At 34.1% G+C, this 17,734-nt stretch overlaps 1 protein-coding gene across 17 annotated transcripts in view; it reads left to right on the top strand.

The window, feature by feature from the left end:
• The window catches only part of LOC148604626 (transcription intermediary factor 1-beta-like), a 293,163-nt gene that overhangs the window by 68,265 nt on the left and 207,164 nt on the right, over positions 1–17,734 (top strand). Inside the window, exons 2-3 of one of the 17 annotated variants that reach the window (XM_088550099.1) lie at positions 5,923–5,970; positions 6,403–6,426. The exons of 14 other annotated variants lie outside the window; for them this stretch is intronic. In XM_088550099.1, coding sequence (XP_088406225.1) covers positions 5,923–5,970; positions 6,403–6,426 — 72 coding nt within the window. Of the gene's footprint in view, positions 1–5,922; positions 5,971–6,402; positions 6,428–17,734 lie in introns of all 17 variants that reach the window. 2 more of the 17 variants (XM_088550085.1, XM_088550084.1) reach the window with 2 other exon arrangements.

The raw sequence follows: 17,734 nt of genomic DNA, 5'->3' as shown, positions 1-17,734 counted from the left end.
TGAGAGATTTACCGCCATTATCAATAGACTAATTATCTCTATTAACCGAATAATCGAGTGTCTCATTGTCATTTTGGGGGGGTGGGGGGGGGGTCGGGTGTTTAATTCCTTGGGTAGCCAAAACCACCAGAACGAATTTAATAATTATCCCTTCTTTCTTGCCAATAATTGTTATTGAACCATCTCCTACATTTCACATTTTCTGGCCACAAATCGGATTGTTTAAGTATTTCAGCGTGTTCACGGGATAAGTTCATTTTTGCGTCAAATTTACCGTTTCTACTACTAGATATAGCGATATGCGTTACTCTCGGACCTTTACTCTCAATGAAATGAACTATTTCAGACTTCGTTGATCTTTTATCAATATTATCAACATAAAAACTTGTTTTTTCGCTTTCGCCGTACAACACCAAAAATACGCCTGAGGAGTCTTTAGAAGAAACAGGTTTAGACGAATGCCGATCAATACACACCGGTATCTTATAATTAATATTTGCCTCGTCGTGTACAACGGTATCGATTTAGCCTCAAGCGCTTGCGTGTTATTTTTGTCATACGGTTTACTTGGCGAATTTGAGTTCTTAATCTCTTCACGCCTCGAACCCATTAGCTCTGTCTCTAAATTATGATCATCGCCACGAGCAATTGGTTTGTTTACTACTTTAGTTGTCTGTTGTGGATTAGCGTCGGGTTTAATTTGAGATGATTTCCGTGAAGTGTTTGTATTTGTTTTAATGTCACGTTTGTGGCTTTGTTCAATAAACTCTATACGTTTTGTGTATTTATCATAGTGAAATTCGCAAAAAGCTTTATCATCAACTGTTTTCTTGTAGAAAATCAAATTTGTCACTTTTGAGTTGATCTCGTCAATATGACGTTGCAGCTGATTTTTGAGGCCGATAGTTGTTTCATTAGCAGTTTTAAGACTAGAAGAAAGTTTTATTTCTGACTGTTTACGTTCCTTTATTTCATTCTCTAATGTTTCAACTCTACTAATAAGTGAATGAACTAACGCATTTAAATTAATGTTAACATTCGGACGTTCAGTTTCATGAGTTGTACTAACGGAGGTTATGCGATTTACTAAACACTTAATGAATTTCTGTAGAGTCGCCGAGGATAAACAGATTCATGATATAACAGTATCTTGCATATTTATAACTGCATGTACTAGCTTTTGTTGTTTCTTCTGTTACATAACTTCCCTTTTGGGCCACTGTCAATGTACGAGCACGGCTCGTAAGCATAGTTCTGTACTAAGTTATGACGTTATCATCATAGTCAATCAGATCAAGTAATGTTTCTATGTAAATGCATCTTTTGTCTTGTCATGGAGCTCATTGTCTAAATGTTCAAAATAGTTTTGGTTTGACATTTGAGATAGACCATGGCCGACACTTTGTTGACTGAGTGAAAAATCGCCATTTTGATTGTTTCGATTTTCTATGTCACTATTATAACCAACACTCATTGATTCATGTTGCGTTTGCGAATGTGGGGATATACTACCACTGGAACCTGATTGCGAACTTGATGCAATATTCTTTGTATCTTCGTGTGAAAGAAAACTATCCATTGAACTTGATATATTCACATTTGCATTCGTCTGGGTGTATGTAATTGATGGTCAGTTACTACAATGATTTACTGATGTTATTAATGCAATAACCGTCACCTTAAGTCATAATTTGGATTTTTCACACCTTTAGATAGGGTGGCGACTCTAACGACAGTTTTATTTTTTTATATGAAATAGTCTGTGAAATTAGGCCTAATTTCTCTCACACTTTAATTATAAAAGCCCAATAATAATATATTGCAAATGATTCCATCTTGTCATGAAGTTTAAATAACCATGAATTGTTCTCCATATACTAAGGTTCCTCAACTATCTTTTGCATTAAACTTTTGTCATGATCAACCACTTTCGAAACATGTTAACTTTTGATAATCTTGTATACGGACACAAATGCTACAGCTATTCGTATGTTTTGCACCAGTCATCACGGTCATACTATTTATATCAGTCAGCTCATTATAAATGCCAACTTCGTAAAGCATAGCTTTTGCATTATTGTCCTAAACACCGCATCAAAACAGATGACAGCTATATATCCTATTTCGGTTATTTTTATTAAAAACCAAAGGTAAAAATAGTTCTTGACAACTTTAATCATTTTTCTGAAGAATACTTCAACTGTTAAAAAACGTGTTGGCTCTAATAGACTATAGCTATTTCAATGGATAGTTGTTTCTATTTCTAGTAATTGCTGTTTGGTACATTTGTAGTTTAATTGTCCTTACGTAATATAATTTTGACCATGGGTATTTCTTTCTAATGCGATTAATTAACAGGAACAGAACGTTTAAACCATACCGGTTAGAGTGGTAATGCAGTATCAGAATATCAACGATATCAACTAAGTAGTATTCACATCCGTACATTTAGAACAGTAAAGCGCAAAGATACGGAGAAAGTTTAGAAAATGTTGATAATTTTTCGAAGAACTGTTATTTGACTAATGATCTTTATTGCTAAAATATTCTAATTAATTGTTATTATCGAAATGATTTATTAATGAAGATATATGGTACTATTTTCTGGAAACATAGACAAAGGAAAGGGGATACAAAAAAAGTAACAAGACAACATAAAGAGTAGACATTTAAGCAGACGAAAAAGTTTAAAATTAACTAATTCTCACCGTGCAAAGCGCACCACGCGAATTTGTTGTATTCGAATATAGTCCTTAATATCAATGAACTTTTTCCTTCAATAGTTCCAGACAAACACAGTTTTTAGCATCCTTGAGTGTACCAACTTGCAATAACACAAAAGAATGTTCTTATTGCTAGAATGTGTTGATTTTGGAAACAGTATATGTCAAATAGGATGAATGGTGAAAGTCTTATGTTTCTACGCCTTACGGTTTAAAAAAAGTTATATAACTCATACGAGGAGTAGTTTGATTGCTTTGATCTACAGGACATTTTGGCCAAGTACAAGACAAACATTATGCACTTGTCAGTTTGCCTCTATCTATACAAGTTTTTTTCGTATAGAAGAAAAAACGACAAATCGGTGTTTGGGAAGTTAACTCAAGGCGCGTTAATTTGTCATTTCCCTGCAAGTCCTTAACGCATAGTCCTTGTGATCTAGATCTATAGTTGAAGTGTCATAACAATTTGTCTCATACGTTTTTTGTCAAATCAATTTTCAGAATTAATTTAAAGGAGGAAAAGTAATAATAATCAAAAGAATTACAGTAAGACCCCCTCCCCCTGTGGGGATTACAGTAAGGTCCCCCTCCCCTGTGGTGATTACAGTAAGGTCCCCCTCCCCCTGTGGGGATAGACCGTAATAAAATTTGTTGCAAACACTGAAAATGACCAAGTAAATTATATTTTGGTGTCGCAATCACAAGGCGGTGAATTTGTTTTACTTTTTTTGAATTTTCGCAAAATGTCGTGAATCGGTGTTTTCCCACCAATTCCTTTAATTCACCATTTTTAAAGATAAAAATACATAACGACATTTCAAAGCAGTTAACATTATTTTTCTTTCACCAAATTTGCAGAATTTGAAAAAAAAAATCCGTTCGACAAATAGTTTTCGATTGAATTATCAAATGATCTTGACCTTTGATCTTTGACATTGGTAGAAGCAATAAACTTACTGAGGAAGAAAATATGTTGTTGCTAGGTACTTTTCATACTAGAAAATGGCCGTTGCTATGACAAAAAACGTTAAAAAACAGGTTTTGATCAATAACTCCAACAGTGTTGAAAATACTGAATGGAACCTTATACTTTCCTTGTAGAGTTTCTTGTTCTGAGCAACTTTGTCATTTACATTACACCTCTATCTCTTATGATTTTGTCTCTATACGCGAGTTTTAATTTAAAAAAAAAAGATTGATGGGCGATTACTCCTACAGTTCATAAAATACTGAATGGAACCCTATACTTTTCTTATACGTTTTTTTTTATCATGAACAACTTTGCTATTTACATTACCTCTCTTTGGTTTTGGCTCTATACATGGGAATTGTTTGGTCAAAATTCGATTTATGGGCAATCACTCACTTATAGTTGGTCGGAGGGTTTTGTGATCATAGAATTATTGTAAATCTTGACAAGGCGATAATTTTTCCAATTCCATGCTTGCTTTTATCTAATACGGTTTTCGAGGAATATCCATGGATGGCTTTGACCGACGGGACATTTTTGTTGGCCATGTACAAGACAAACATTATGCACTTGTCAGTTTGTCATTATCTATACAAGTTTTTCCTATAGCCAGCATTCAACAGTTCAGTTTAGTTTCGCAATTGTGGTTAGGAATGAAAAATGACAGTAATGGAAACAGGTGGTTGCTATAGTGATTGAAAATGAAGAATCTATTATTGATAAAACATTTTCTGAAAAGGGAGACTTTTAGAAGTATTTTGCAATGTTTTATATATTTTCAATGTTGAAAGGGCTTTTTTCAATGACAATTTGACTTCATTGTGAAAGTGAAAGTATGCCAAATTTAATGAGTGGATTACAAAGTGAAATAGTTCAAAATCTAACCGGTGATGCCCACATGAGGAAGGGTTTTTCGAAGGAAAAAGTTTTGACAGTTTCAGGGCATGAAATAAAAATTTAAGATATTTTGCGGGAAATGTGATATTGTAAAACCTGATTTTATCAACTTCTTTGCAAATTTTCGCATATTTCTGCATGGTTTCTGTGGTAATCCTATTTGCTGTGGGTAATTTTTTTGCAAGCCTTGGCGTGAGCTATTTCTAGATATAAAGATTTAAAGATGCTTGACATGGTGACAAATGCTACAAAACATCAGATTACAAGACCAAAATTAGGCAGTTCGACAATACTGTTGAATGCTAGCATAGAGGCAAAAACGATAAATCAGTGTTAGGGGAGATAACTCAAGGCACGTTAACGTGTCATTTTCCTGCAAGTACGTAACGCATAGCCATAGTGATTTAGATTTATAGCCTGAAGTGTCGTAACAATATGTCGCATACGTTCCTTGCCAAATCCATTTAAGAAGTTACGGAAGAGAAAAAAATGATAATCGAAAGACTTACTGTAAGTCTGCGTAAATGCTCTAGAAATTTTAACATTGAACCATATGTTAATTTTTGGATTGAGCAGGGGTATATATTTAGACATTATCAAAAACAAGTATCTTTCATATTCTGAATCAATAGTACTTCTGGAAATACATAGAACATCAATAAGTAAAGACATCAGCGCTAATTGTCGAAAAGTGCATTTCACTAAACACATGTAATTGTAATAATTGTGATATAATTAGATTGGGCTTCGACATTTTCTTCTTTTCATTATTTGTTAAATGTCAAGATGGTTTAAACTTTAGAGCAATTGAGTTACAAACATCTAGATTATTTGATAATAAGGGTACAAATGTGACTTCTACTGATAAGAATCTGAAATATTGTTTGCCCACAATTTTATTAGTTAAGGAGGAATGTAAAGGTACCAGATATCATCTTTATGTTGATGAGTAGGGGAACAATCTTGCACCAAACCGTTTCTTGGACTGAAACTACTAATTTCATTTGCTGCACGTTGTGATTTGATGCACCACCTAGAGATCTTTCATGCAACCTAACAAAAATAGGAAATATGTAACCTCTTCTAGACCAACAAAATAAATTCAGAAATAGGAACCATGTAACCTAGTGTAGACTAACAAAATAAATTCAGAAATAGGAAACATGAAACTTCTTCTAGACCAACAAGATAAATTCAGAAATATAGTTAATAATGTTAAGTCAGAGTGATATATATCATTCTTATAAAACCAACGCATTAATATTTTGATGTATTTAAAAGTAATCTAACATAAACAAAAATCATGTAAATTGATTTATGTTATGTTTGTAGGCAACCTGGGGAGAAGAAATCGAAACTCTATCGCTGTAAGGAATGTGGGTATGTATTACAAAATTGTATAATGTAATTTATACGAAATTCCAATGCCATTGGAATCTGAATTAAAAATTGTTATACACAAACGAAAAACAAATTTTGTATTTTTCTTGATATACCATACAGTCAGATTGTAAATAAAAAAGGTGTAAACAAAATTTCACATTATGTTTAGATCTTTAATAGAAGGCAAAAAGAAGAAAAACAGAAATAAGAATTAAATACGCTTAAAAAGCCATCAAGACGAGATCAAAGAAGAAATGATAATAAGAATATCGATTTTAATTAAAATATTTTGTTTGGTCAGATTTGGAAAATATACAAACGGTTATGTGAATCTTATATCAAACTACTCACAACACTTCCATATCTATTTCCACATGGAACATATTTACACATTAGCAATAACGTATATTTTTTTCCTTTTATTTACAGATATGAAAAGAAGATTCCTTTGGAGTGAGTATTGAATTGTTGTCTATAAATCTACTGTGAAGGTTAGACAGGTCAACACTGATGGTGTGCCTAAATATTTCTGATTGGTAACGTGACTATTAGATGTAGCGCAATAATGACTTGAACGTAACACTTTTGTACAAAGAACAAAACACTTATAAATTAAATAATACTTAATTATCACTTCATCAGAAACTTTAATAGGTAACATAATAAATGAGAAGTCACATCCGAAGTGCTAAAAATTAATAGTTCACCTTTTTTATAACGGGACTGTAGATTGTAAACATTATACATGTTATAGTAAAATCAGTTCTTACGGACGTAATTGTAGTGAGGTCAAACAATGTCACTAGGCCAGGGAGCAATACGAAATGCTAATATCTGGCTGACATACGTAATGTAATATCACTAGCAGATTGTTGATTAAAAATGGGTTTTCCCATCCAATTTGTTTACGGAAATATAGTTTTGTTTATTCAATCTGTATCCGATGGGTTTATCGACTGCCCTTACTAGATTATTGGAAAATGATAGATTTCCAATTTATTTTCATTCTTTGGATATTGTTTTCACAAAAGATATTCGATCCCTAATTGTATCCCTTCGTAAAAAAAACTAAGTTTTTTTGGTATAACACTACATCGAATCTTGCCTATTTAGTACTTGCATTACTACTCAAAATCGAGTCCACCGGAACTGTAGTGACCGATTATTTCTGATGCTGGTAGTTTTGATTGTGTTGTCATTTTTTTAAATATGATTAGCTTTACTTTCTATTCAGTTGCTTGATGTTGGGGTTATTTCAGGTTTGTCTGAGTCAAGCTCAATGGTTAATGTATTCTGTTTTAATGATTTATTTGTTGATCTCAATGTTTACAAATGGGACAGGGACAATGAGATAAAGAATAAACAAGTGAACAAAGGTTATTGCGGCAATCAAAAGAATGCAATCCAGCGACAAAGACCAGGCATGGAAAACAGACATACACAACAAAGAACATGAAGCAACTAAAATCATACACACAAAGCAATAAAAGCAAATGAGCAACTCAGAATCCACTACAAAGTGGGAGAATGGACCAGATGCACCGATAGGGTAAGCGTCGTCTGTTTTTCTAAAAACATCCGCTTGGGTAGACAAACAAGGAAAGAAAAAACTATGACACGTTGAATAAATGATTTAAACAGATTCAAAGGCGCAGATGGATACACCTTAACGATCCACGAGTTCATGGTGACGACCGTAAAACTTTTGTAGTGATGACTTCAATCTTGCAGCAACATTACCCTGTTCCAAAAGCCAACTTGTTAGAATTCTAGCGCGATACAATAAGTCTGTGTAGTTTCTTCAAGTTCTGGCACAACTATTGACATCACTTTTCTTAAGACTAGATCTGTGATTTATTGTAAAATTTTAAGTTCCTAACAAATTTTGATATTGTTGCAAATCCTATAATAACTGCATGAGCACAGGAAAAACAAAATTCGTTTACATTGGTTAGAATTGGCATGTTCTTGATAGCCTCTGCTTTAGCCGGATCAGGTGAAATGCCCCCAGAATTCATTATGTAACCTGAGAAGGATAGCGGTTTTTGGAGCTATTTTTATAAACTGCTTGACCAAGGCGGTTAAGTATTGTTTTCCGTCTGGTAATGTGTTTGTCAAACTATCTGAAAAATTCATCGATGTAGACTACACATAATTCCATCGGAGTCCTAAAAGGACACATGTCATAAGTCTTGCACAAGTGGCTTTAACATAGGATAAGTCAAATAACATTTTGGTAAATTCAAGCAAACCGTGTGTGCTGTAAGAAAGGCTGTCTTTGTTGCATCTATTGGCACTTCCGACTTAATGATAGAACGCCCAGTGGGTTGATCGGTCGGCAATTGATTATTGTTTTAATTTTGCTGGTTTAGAAAATACCTCTAGAAAACTAGATGTTGCAGTGGACGCTTACCCTACATCTGGTCCATGCTCCCAGTTTATAGTGGAGTCCGAGTTGCTCATTTGCTTTTGATACTTTGTATGTATGATTTTAGTTACTATATGTTTTTTGTTGTATACGATGGTTTTCCATGTCTGGTCTTTGTCCCTGGATTACATTCTTTTGATTACCGCTATAACCGTGGTTACCTTGATTACTCTTTAAATTTGTGTAATGTGGATATATCCGGAAAATAGAATTAGTAGCCATTGTAGGATATGGGGTGAATCAAATGAAAAAAAAATATACTATGAGGAACTTGAAATTGTTAATTCATGGAAGACGCCATGGCAATATTGCACCTCTTAATAATAATTTAGAAAAAAATGTTAATACAAAATACTTAACTGTGTCCCTGAAGGCGTCACATGCATATATTTCTATCGTATAGAAAAGAAATGAACTCACGACCAAAACAGTTTTCCCTGCAAACTTAGCATTCTGATGGGGAAAAAAACTGTCCGTAACAAAAATGAAAGTTTCAAGTGCTCCTTTAATGTTGCTGAGTAGTAACAAATATGTAGCGTCATGTCTGAAAAACTCTAATTCTGATGCTTTGATTGACATGTAACGAATAAGAAATTGTTGTTCCTTAATCATAAATGACCGTATCGCGCAATTATGCCACTATCTAGATTTACCTGTAATTTTTTTGTGTCAGGGTTCCGTGCCAATGAAGTCTTAGCAACATCTTGGACCAAATTATGTTTAGGTCAGGTACCAACAGTTTTGCTCTACAAAAGAAACATTTGATGTTTTCTCAATTAGTTTTTTTTAGTATTTGACTATACTAAGTCGTTAGCCCCAAGGTGAACTTCGAGGTTTTCCGTAATCTTTGTCTTGAAGACATGGTCAAATTCGGACCACATAATGCCAGATTTGGTTATCCCGTCTATCTTTACTTTTTTGTCATTAAGATTCGGGTTATCCTCGCCAGTTCGCTTTTTAGCTGCATCTCCTGTTGACCCAATTGTCTAAACTACAATTGGACCGAAAATCAAAATTTGAATTTACTTTATCTTTTATATGTGTATTCGAATGTAAGGTCATATGCACTTGATGTCCATCTACCTAATGTTTAATCTTATCGTTGCTAATACCGTGGTAATTATTTCTTGGCGGCACATATGTAAAGGAATGGGATTTAAAAAGGTGCGCTCCTCGTATTTCACAAAATTATATTGTTTTACATAGCATAGCACAGCTGACATCTGATACTGGGTTAATGTAGAACTGCTTAAGTGAATGAAGAATTGTTGACATCTCGGAATATTTGGACGTGAATTTAGGAATTTTCTCTAGTTAACGATGTGAAAAATGCTTGTGCGTTAGCGTAATTGTTAATTATGATGACTATAGAATAAACTCTTTGATGGTTTTTACTCCTTCAAACATTGATACCTAGTTGTTTATCGTTTATGCTGACATCAGACATTTGAATAGCTGATGTACTGGGATTTCCTTTGAGTTTAGAAGTGAACTCTCTCTCTCTAAGCATGTCAAAGAATACTAAAATAAAGGAAGTTCTTAAAAGTTTAGATTCGTACTCATTTAAACACACGTTTTGGAGAGTCTTAATACGTTTTTGTAATGATGTGTGTGATCGGTAACCTGCTATTTTTGCTGCAATTTTGCCTATGGATGGCATTTAACATTTTTGAAATAACAAAAGTATTAGTTGTGTCCTGGGTATTTTGTGTCTTGTGATAAAAGGAAATCCCGCTATTACATGTTTTACTTTTTTCATTCATTGAAAGGTATGCTATATATTTGGTTACTTTTTCAACTGGTATTGGCCAAGTAATGTCTAACAAGAAGTGTTTTTAAAATGACTTAAAAGTGAATATTGTTGTTTCATACGTTTCTCCTGAACTGTGGCATATAGAGCTGGCCAGTAGTCTATCCGACTCTATATCTTTAGTAGCCAAACATGGTTCGGTAAATCTGTAGGCATTTTCCATGCGTCTGGAGCTACCTGCCGGACCACTGACAACGAGAAAGTGCATAGGCAATAGAATTATTTTTGCCTAGATTATCTTCAGCTTTTATACAAATAGTAAACGTAAGCGTTTTAAATACCAGTTTCACCACAGGTGATTTGGACGCGTTCTTATTCGCCAAATACACAACTGCCTAGTTTTCAGTGTTAAAAAATCTTACTTTTGAAGTTAGACCCACACAAAACATTGGACACACTGTAGCACCAATTTCCCCTAAAGTAAATTCCGAAACCAACCCCCCCCCGAACTACATTTGTATCACTTAAAATGTTTAAATCATAGTTTGTTGACCATGAAGCCAGCCTAAAGTCAGCTTTCATTGATGAAGTGATTCGCTTCTGTGATGTTTCTTTTTTACGCTTATCGTGGGAATCTATGAGCCTTCTGCAGAAAACTCTACTTGATGAAATAACTCTGCAAGTAAATTTTAATTATCGTAACTAAGATTGCCTTTTTGCAGTGGTAATTTCTCGCGACTGAGCGTGAGTTGAATCTTCTTTAGAGCTCATCGAGCTTATCTTTTGGTATTTTAGCTTCATTTCTAATGTATCAATTGCAATACCTAAGAAGGTTATTTTTGTTTTAGATAGCACAGGTTTTTCCTCTGCCGCTGGTATGCCTAGTTCCTAATAAATCCTTACGAGGTCTCAAGTAAATTCAAACTTTATTCGATACCTTCCTTGCCAAGAAAAAAACATTACTAAGTAATGGATTATATATCAGTCAGATTGTCTTTCACTACGACCCAGTCAAAAGTGTGGCACATTTTTCAAACAAGGTGCAACTGATTGAAGCCAAGCACGGAAACCATTTGTCAAAGAAAAATTGATTGTTTACCTTGAAACCTAATAGATTTAAAATTAGTGGCTAATAACATTTAGTAGAATCGATGAAGTAGTTGACGGGGAGTTTTCTGGATAAATCAAATGATGAATCAATCATTTCTTTACACTTTGGCACTAAGCCTAAGGGGGATACGGATAAAAATGGTATTGATTATGATTTAAACAGACCAGCTACAGGTCATGCTTTTAATTCCCTTTTTAACCTTTTCAAACAAAATATTATAATATTCCCTTGCGCTTTTCAAGTTTCTTGCTTCTCCTGGGATATGAGAACCAGAATAATGCAACGAAAAAACTGTTTCAAAACCCAACAGTAATATCTGGGTTTCTAAGTCATCCGGATAATCAATCAAATAAGAATCTATTTTTTCAATATTGATGGGTGAACTACAGGTAACAAGAGAATATGTTGTGCATGAGTCTTTGGTTAAGTTTGGTATAGGTAAACTATTGACCAAACTTTACGACAAACGTGATGACTTTTCATTCAGAATTGTCAACTTTCCTTTCATCTGTGGCAACATCCCTTCGGCACCTGCGTATGGAGTGTTCATATCACAACTCATACGTTATACCAGAGCTTGCCGAAACTACGCAGACTTTTTGTATCGCGCTAGAATTCTAACAAATAGGCTTCTGGAACAGGGTTATGTTGCTACAAGATTGAAGTCATCACTACAGAAGTTTTATGGTCGTCATCATGAACTCGTGGATCGGTATGGTGTATCCATCTGCACCATGAAAACTTATTTATTCCACGGGTGATAGTTTTCCTTTCTTCATTTGTCTACCCCGGACTTGACTTTTTATGAGCAACTCGGCGGATGTTTCTAGAATAGCAGAGGACGCTTACTTTACCGGTGCACCTGGTCCATGCACCAGTTTTTAGTAGAGTCCGAGTTGCTCATTTGCTTTTGTTACTTTGTATGTATGATTATAGTTACTTTATGTTCTTTGTTATGTATGTCTGTTTTCCATGTCTGGTCTTTGTTCCTGGATTACATTCTTTTGATTACCGCTATAACCTTGATTCCCGTGATTACTCTTGCAAAAGTAGACCGGATGCTGTCCATTGCATTCGAAACATGCGATTTTAAAAAAAGTTTTTGCCAGATTGGGTACAACGCTTACCGTTGGAGTTGTACGAAATACATGATTTTGTGTATACATGGTTAATTTCCTACGAAAAGACTGCCAAGAAAAAATGGCGAATATATTGCCACTTGTTTGTAATTTCTGTACTGAGGAATGAACGTTGTGATTATTAGTGTCTCTCCTTGAAGTAATATAGAAAGACAATAGATCTTGATTTATAATGCACCATTATGGTCGTGGTCGCCTTGCTTGTCTTAGACGATGATTTACTTGCCGCGAATCGAACGTCATGTCACGGAGGTATTTCAGTAATTCTTTTGACATACCTGGTCTTTTCTCTAGCATTAAACTCATTTATATTATGAACGCGCTTGTCCAGTAATAAATGTTGGTTATAGGACGGGAAAAGAAGGATTTGACAGGCATGTGTCCGTCCCTAACAGCAACTTCCCCGTTCTGCTGTAGAAAATTGGCTTACTCTTTTATAGATTTAATGAGGATGTTTAAATGACATATTTTTGTTCCGGACTTTTTTCATATTTTACATGGAATGAAGTAACCTATAGAGTCATACATGCTTTCTTGTTAGCTTGGTTTGTTTTGCAAAAAAACCTAAAACCTAATTGATTAAATGCTTGAAGCGGATTTTCACCCAAGTCACTGGTTTCCTGACGAGCTTTAGAGAAATCAATTACGAACTTACCTATTTCAGTTTCGCTAACGACAGAATTTTCAGATTCTGTCCCTACACGCTTACTCGATTTATTTGTCCTCAAATTCAAGGCGTTCCTCCTCCTTAATCCTTTCACCTTGGATGGCGACGTTTGTCCTTTAGGTGATTTCTCACTTCGAGCATTGCTATAGCAAGCACGAATTAGTCCGTATTTTAAACTAATGGTAAAAACAACTGGTAATTATAATGTTATAATGCCAATATAAATTCCGAAATTCAATTATCAAATTGCCAAATTATTTATTCAAGGCGTTAACAATAGAAAAAAGAAAAACAAAACATGCTTGATGAATCGAAGTGATTGATCAAATCTGGTTTAATCAAAATTTTAAAACCTCCCAAAAAAACAAAACAAAAAAAAAACAGCAGAACATTTTTATAAGATTCTTGATGACTTGTATGATGCATAGGATAAGGTTCTATTGTATACTTATGAGAGATGATTTTGTACAAAGGCAATTTTCAATTAAGTACAAAGGCAGTTTTCAATTAAGTACAAATGTGTTTATTTGGAAATCAAACAGAAATTTCAGCTGTCTACTAAGCCTAAATCCTACATGTATAATAGATAATAGACTGAATGATAGGAAGTCAGAATTATTGTCTGATACCCTGTTTTATCTGCTTAAATATGTACATACCTTTAGTATGTAGGTATTATTCGTATGCTTTCTCCTGAGTTGGCACAATACAACGCAATGTGTGTACTTCGTAATTAAAATTCGTTGGGTCAAATATATTGTACGAGACAGTGAGTTACACCAACCAAAATCAAAATGAGTTACACTAACCAAACTCAAAGCCAAGTCTTTAAAACTTCAAGTAATAATCCATATTATCGCTATTTTGTTTGAAAAATCCCTTTGATCTTGCTATACGATAATTTTCAATTTCACGCCAGTCGATTGAGAATCGCTAGTTTCTATGTCCCCGCATGACATACAAGCTAGAGCAACAGATAAAAAATCGCAGATGGAAATTTTGCAGCGCTTATAAAACTTACTTATTTACGTCAAGAAAACTGAAAATAAAAGAAAACTAATACCTTACAATTCGGCAAAACAGCGATAAACAGATTATTAAATATTTTTTCAACTTGCAGGAGTTTCTCATGCGCATCTCGCCTCGAGGCAAAGCCGCTCGACGAGATAACCATGAGAAACTCCCTCTCGCTGAAAAAAAATGTTAAATAATCTTATATTACAACCAGATACTTCAATTATATAGGTGTTACAAGTTTAGAAAAAAAAACTTTCTCGAAGAAAGGTGTTGTATGTATTCTTCATATGTATTACGTTACTTAGTTATTTTTGTTAAGATGACATACATCCATCTTCTGAAATAATAATAAAGCAATTTAAAATAAAAAAAGGAATTTCAATCAATGTCGGACTATACTAGTGAGTCTACAATGTCTCAAAGTCGAATAAGCGAACGACAACATCATCTTAAAACAAAAAAAAAAATTAACTGATGTCGGCAATAACTATCATTTCAGTAAAAGATCTGTATTTCGAGCTCGAGAATACCATATACATACCCCTCTCTTAAACTCTTCAATCAGTTAAATCATGAATGATAACTCTTTCATAATGCTAATTTTATGTTCGATATTCTTTAAGCATAAATTACAAAAATTTTACTTTAAGCATAAATAGTTTAAGAAGTCTATAAGTCCAATGACGACCAATAGATAACTTCAGACCGATTGTATTGTCTGTAATTAATATGGATACGTGTCTATGTTTCTTCCTTGGCTTTGTCATTGTGTTGAAAGAGTCTAAAAAGTTACCGCAAAATAGCCGTTCTACTTCGGCAAAAGAACACCTTGCAAAGATTGGCTTTCTTGCACACCACACTCAACGATCAGGTTTTCGAACATAGATAACTATTAGTCCCTGTTCAAACTTCCTGGCACATGAACCTTACTTTCAGTACTTTAAGTATTCTCTTCATGCCATGGTGGTAAAATATATTACACAATTAGCTACACTTAACATCGGTTAAAAAAATGGTCTGAGTCCCTTGTAACAACAAATTATGTCCCCATCGCTTGTGAAATTAATCCCAATTCTTCCCATGCGATGTTGAAAATCACGGTACATCATAAGCCATACAATAAGGCCACAACCCATGTCATGCAATAAACTATAGTGTTATAATTTCTGTATAAAGACCTATGAGCGAATCAATTTTAATACCAAAATACTACCCTTAACAATCTGACAACAATATCATAACTTTTTTCTCTTACGAATGAGCCTATTTAACGGTTTAGTTAGCATTTTGGGTGAGTATCAAGCTTTCGTACTTTGTGTAGAATATTACCGTTAATCAAAGAATGAGAAATACCCGCACGTATTAATCCTTTAGAAGTACATCTGTATGAAAATGAGAATGAAATCCTTGATTGGTTGACAATTTTTTGTATGACCTAGTGATATCGAAAACCTTGAAGCAGTCATTTCTCGGTAATATAAAGATTCCTTTCGTTAAAATCCTAAAACAATGTTACAAATAATTTTTGATTCTGTTCTTTCATTCTGCGCTAAGATGGACCACGTCCGAAGATTTTAGCTTCATATGACCCAAGTCTGAGATTTCGTAATGATGCTTTTCTTCTTGATTAGGAATTTGTCGCTGCATGACCAATTTACAAAACCGGTCAAAGATCAGATCGGATGTTCGGGAAACTTATTATCTATATATTTACTGTATGTTCCTCCAATTCATGCATACCATCTTCGGTGACTCATCTCCATCTTGAACTCGGCATCTCTGAAGGCACATAAATTACTTTCCACCTAAATCATTTCCTAATTATAAATGTTTATCGATCCTTAGCAGCTGTCAGTTGCAAATTACCCGATAATATTGAAATGTTTTTTTTCGATTCTGGTCACTCCCATTGTAGATAAAATATAAATTGTGTGAAGTTTTAATCACAATTCGCAATTCAAATCTGTATCAAGCCTCATATGTTGAGGGTTCGACTACCGCGTTGTGCTCCAGCTGTTTATTGCCAAACAATGTATTGTTCGGATTGTCGTTGTAAATGTAAAAAATGAAACATAAATAATAGAAATTAATAATAATAAACAGCAATAAGACCATGTTACGTAGTGTAGAGGTACTCATAATCAGTTTGATAAACTTATTTAAATAAACAAGGATTGCTTGTTTGTTGTGGAATTCAGTATTTGTTTTGTTTGTTTTTTTATTTTGTTCTGTTTATAATTTTTTTATTAATGAAAATTAGTGTATATTGACATCAGTTAAAATCACATAGGCAATGTAAGCTTCCCCATTTTTTTCTGCTTCCATTATGATGTAGGAATATTAGGCCCACGAATTCACATGTGTATATCAAATGTTTCCTTGTAAAAATCGTAAGTATGAAAGACATATAGTTTCTTCTCCGGAAATTCTGACTTATATATATATTCTTTTCTTACAGATGACATGAAATAATTTGAAATTGTTTGTCAAATTATAGTATTTAAAAAAGAAATAGAATTCGAAGTTCCAAAAACGTGAAAATAATAAAAACAAACTTATATTGATCACATATAAATATAACCAATATTATTTCATATAGCTCTATATAACTGTTTTTCTATTGGCCAGAAGCAGTTAACGTGATATTCAATTTTCTAACATATTGTTTAGCATAAAGATGTTTTTGTGGGTTAAAATATCATATTGCACTCTCGAGGTAAATGTATGAATAAAAGTGCCCCGTGCAGGTCGGGGTGTCAAATGAATAGGCCTGCAGCAGCGCTAAGCTTGTCGTAAAAGGCGACTAAATAGTGCTCAGAAACGTAGCCGGGGGCTAGGCGTTTTTTGCACAGAGCAACTGGGATGTGTGCCCCAGTTGGTGAAAAGGGGTACCTCTGGTTACATGCTGGGGTTGTCAGGCTATAATATGGAAAACCTGACCGCAAACCACAGTGGTGCACCGTGTTGGGAAAGATGCCACGTTCCTCGCACGTTAAAGAACCCTGCTGTGGTATTCGATAGTAGTAGCAACCCTTGCGCTCCGCCACAGGAGGCTAAATTGCCCGACCTTACCATCGCCCATTTTTTCTAGTGGCAATCAAAATTTGTCGACCCTATTATCCTTGTGTCCCATCTTTTTTTCCCGTTTCATCATCATTTCATGTTCATCGTCTGAATATATTTGAAATATTGCTTCTCGGACGTTAAACCCTAACAAACAAACAAAAAAAAATGAATGAATTTACAAACAGCAGAGTACACTCGGTTTGACATCAAATAATCCAGTCGAGTTTGTAAAGACGTTAAAAGACAATGCGTTGTGGGGAACTGACCACCCTCTGGTAGACAAACCAGATTTAGTTAACATTTATCCTGACTTAAAACATTATACATCGTTGTTTTTTTTTTTTTTTTTTTAAAGAAGATGGTATACCTAGATACAAATATATTGTTCTTGGTAGAGATTCCTCATACTTTGTAAGAAATAATTCAAAATCATCTTCCAATTATACAGAGGAAGATGTTTACAACATACACAGTATTGAATACCTTCAAATTCAACTAAATTAATTATAATCAGAAAATAAATCACTTCTGACAGAGTAATCAAGGAACCGAGGTTATAGCGGTAATCAAAAGAATGTAATCC

Source organism: Perna viridis, chromosome 10 (assembly GCF_037379345.1).
Source record: "Perna viridis isolate PV_CMFRI_1.1 ecotype Kerala chromosome 10, ASM3737934v1, whole genome shotgun sequence".
NCBI lineage: Eukaryota > Metazoa > Mollusca > Bivalvia > Mytilida > Mytilidae > Perna > Perna viridis.
The sequence above is the reverse complement of the archived record's forward strand: the minus strand, read 5'-3'. Positions and strand labels throughout refer to the sequence as shown.